The sequence below is a fragment of the Nothoprocta perdicaria genome, unplaced genomic scaffold, assembly GCF_003342845.1.
Source record: "Nothoprocta perdicaria isolate Ctin4 unplaced genomic scaffold, notPer1 scaffold_140, whole genome shotgun sequence".
Classification (NCBI taxonomy): Eukaryota; Metazoa; Chordata; class Aves; order Tinamiformes; family Tinamidae; genus Nothoprocta; species Nothoprocta perdicaria.
Window position 1 is genome coordinate 764,147 of NW_020454539.1, and position 1,134 is coordinate 765,280.

The 1,134-nt window shown below is 66.8% G+C and overlaps 1 protein-coding gene across 1 annotated transcript in view; it reads right to left on the reverse strand.

The window, feature by feature from the left end:
• Nucleotides 1–543: 543 nt before the first annotated feature.
• The window catches only part of JADE3 (jade family PHD finger 3), a 32,187-nt gene continuing 31,596 nt past the window's right edge, over nucleotides 544–1,134 (reverse strand). The window contains exon 12 of the mRNA XM_026034269.1: nucleotides 544–1,077. Coding sequence (XP_025890054.1) covers nucleotides 621–1,077 — 457 coding nt within the window. The 3' untranslated portion in view covers nucleotides 544–620. The remainder of the gene's footprint in view (nucleotides 1,078–1,134) is intronic.

The window sequence follows — 1,134 nt, forward strand, 5'->3', positions numbered from 1 at the left end:
TGACTGCCTCAAGTGAAGTGTCAAGTAGCCTTGTTCTTTGAAGTAGTACATCTGCTCTTGTAAACACTATCCACAAAATTAGCCATCTGTACTTGTTAGCTGGGTAAAATATTTACAAGTGCATCCCACAACAAGCAACTATGTACAGAGATTAAAAAACGGAGCGGGACAGTGCTACAAGGGGCCTATTTACAGGACGGGCCTCCCCTCCGTGTGGAGGGGCCGTGCGGGAGCCACCCGGGGCCTGGCCGATGGAGCCCCCGGCTCGGCCGGGCTCCTTGGGAAGGCCGGAGCGCGGGGCAGGATTGGGGGCGGCTCTGGCACCCGCGGTGCCGAGCCTGGCGCGCTGTCCTCCGAGGGGAAGCGGATTCCYGGACGCRCCAGGCGCCCATGGAATACCCGAGKTCCTGCAGGACATCGCAGCAACTCGGTTACCCCTCCGAGGACCATGGCGGCAATTCCCAGCTGAGCCAGGCCGCTCCAATAATCCCTCCGTCCTTGCGCCGTGCTCYGCCGCAGCTCTCCCCGGCGCCGGTCCCGCTCCGGAGCCTCCCGACGCCGAGCGCGGCGCGGGCACGCGGGACGGCGCGGAAGCCGAGTCACCCCGCAGGGGCTTCTAATCACCTCTGCACCGCGCCGTGGGAAACCATGTTCTTTTTGTTCCTGCTGTGACAATCCCTGCCAAAGTCCCTGCYGGGGCTGTCCCTCTCGGAGCTGCTCCGCCGGAGCCGCACTTGCTCCTTGTTTTCGTCGCTCTCCGCCTCGGAGTCGCTGAGCTCCAGGTCGGGGCAGTAGCCGTCGTTGTCCTGGTAGGGAGCCCCCTCGAGCGGCGCCCTGCTCCACAGGCGCTCCTTGGGCGCCAGCCTCCTCGGCGGCTTCTCGCAGCACCGCAGGTCCTCCGTGGTCCTCACCAGGCTGTTGGTGGCCTCCTTGAAGGAGCGGCTGAAATGCTCCATGGTGGCTCTGCGGAAGCYGCCGGGGGCGGCCAGGTGCGCGGCGAGCCCGGCCTCCTGCTCGCAGGGCGTCTGGCTGGAGCTGTCCCGCTGGCCCACGAGGCCGTTGGAGCGGGTGGGCAGCCTGCCATTGCCCAGGGAGGCGGCGGGCGCGCGCGGCGCCGCGTGCAGCGCCAGCGGC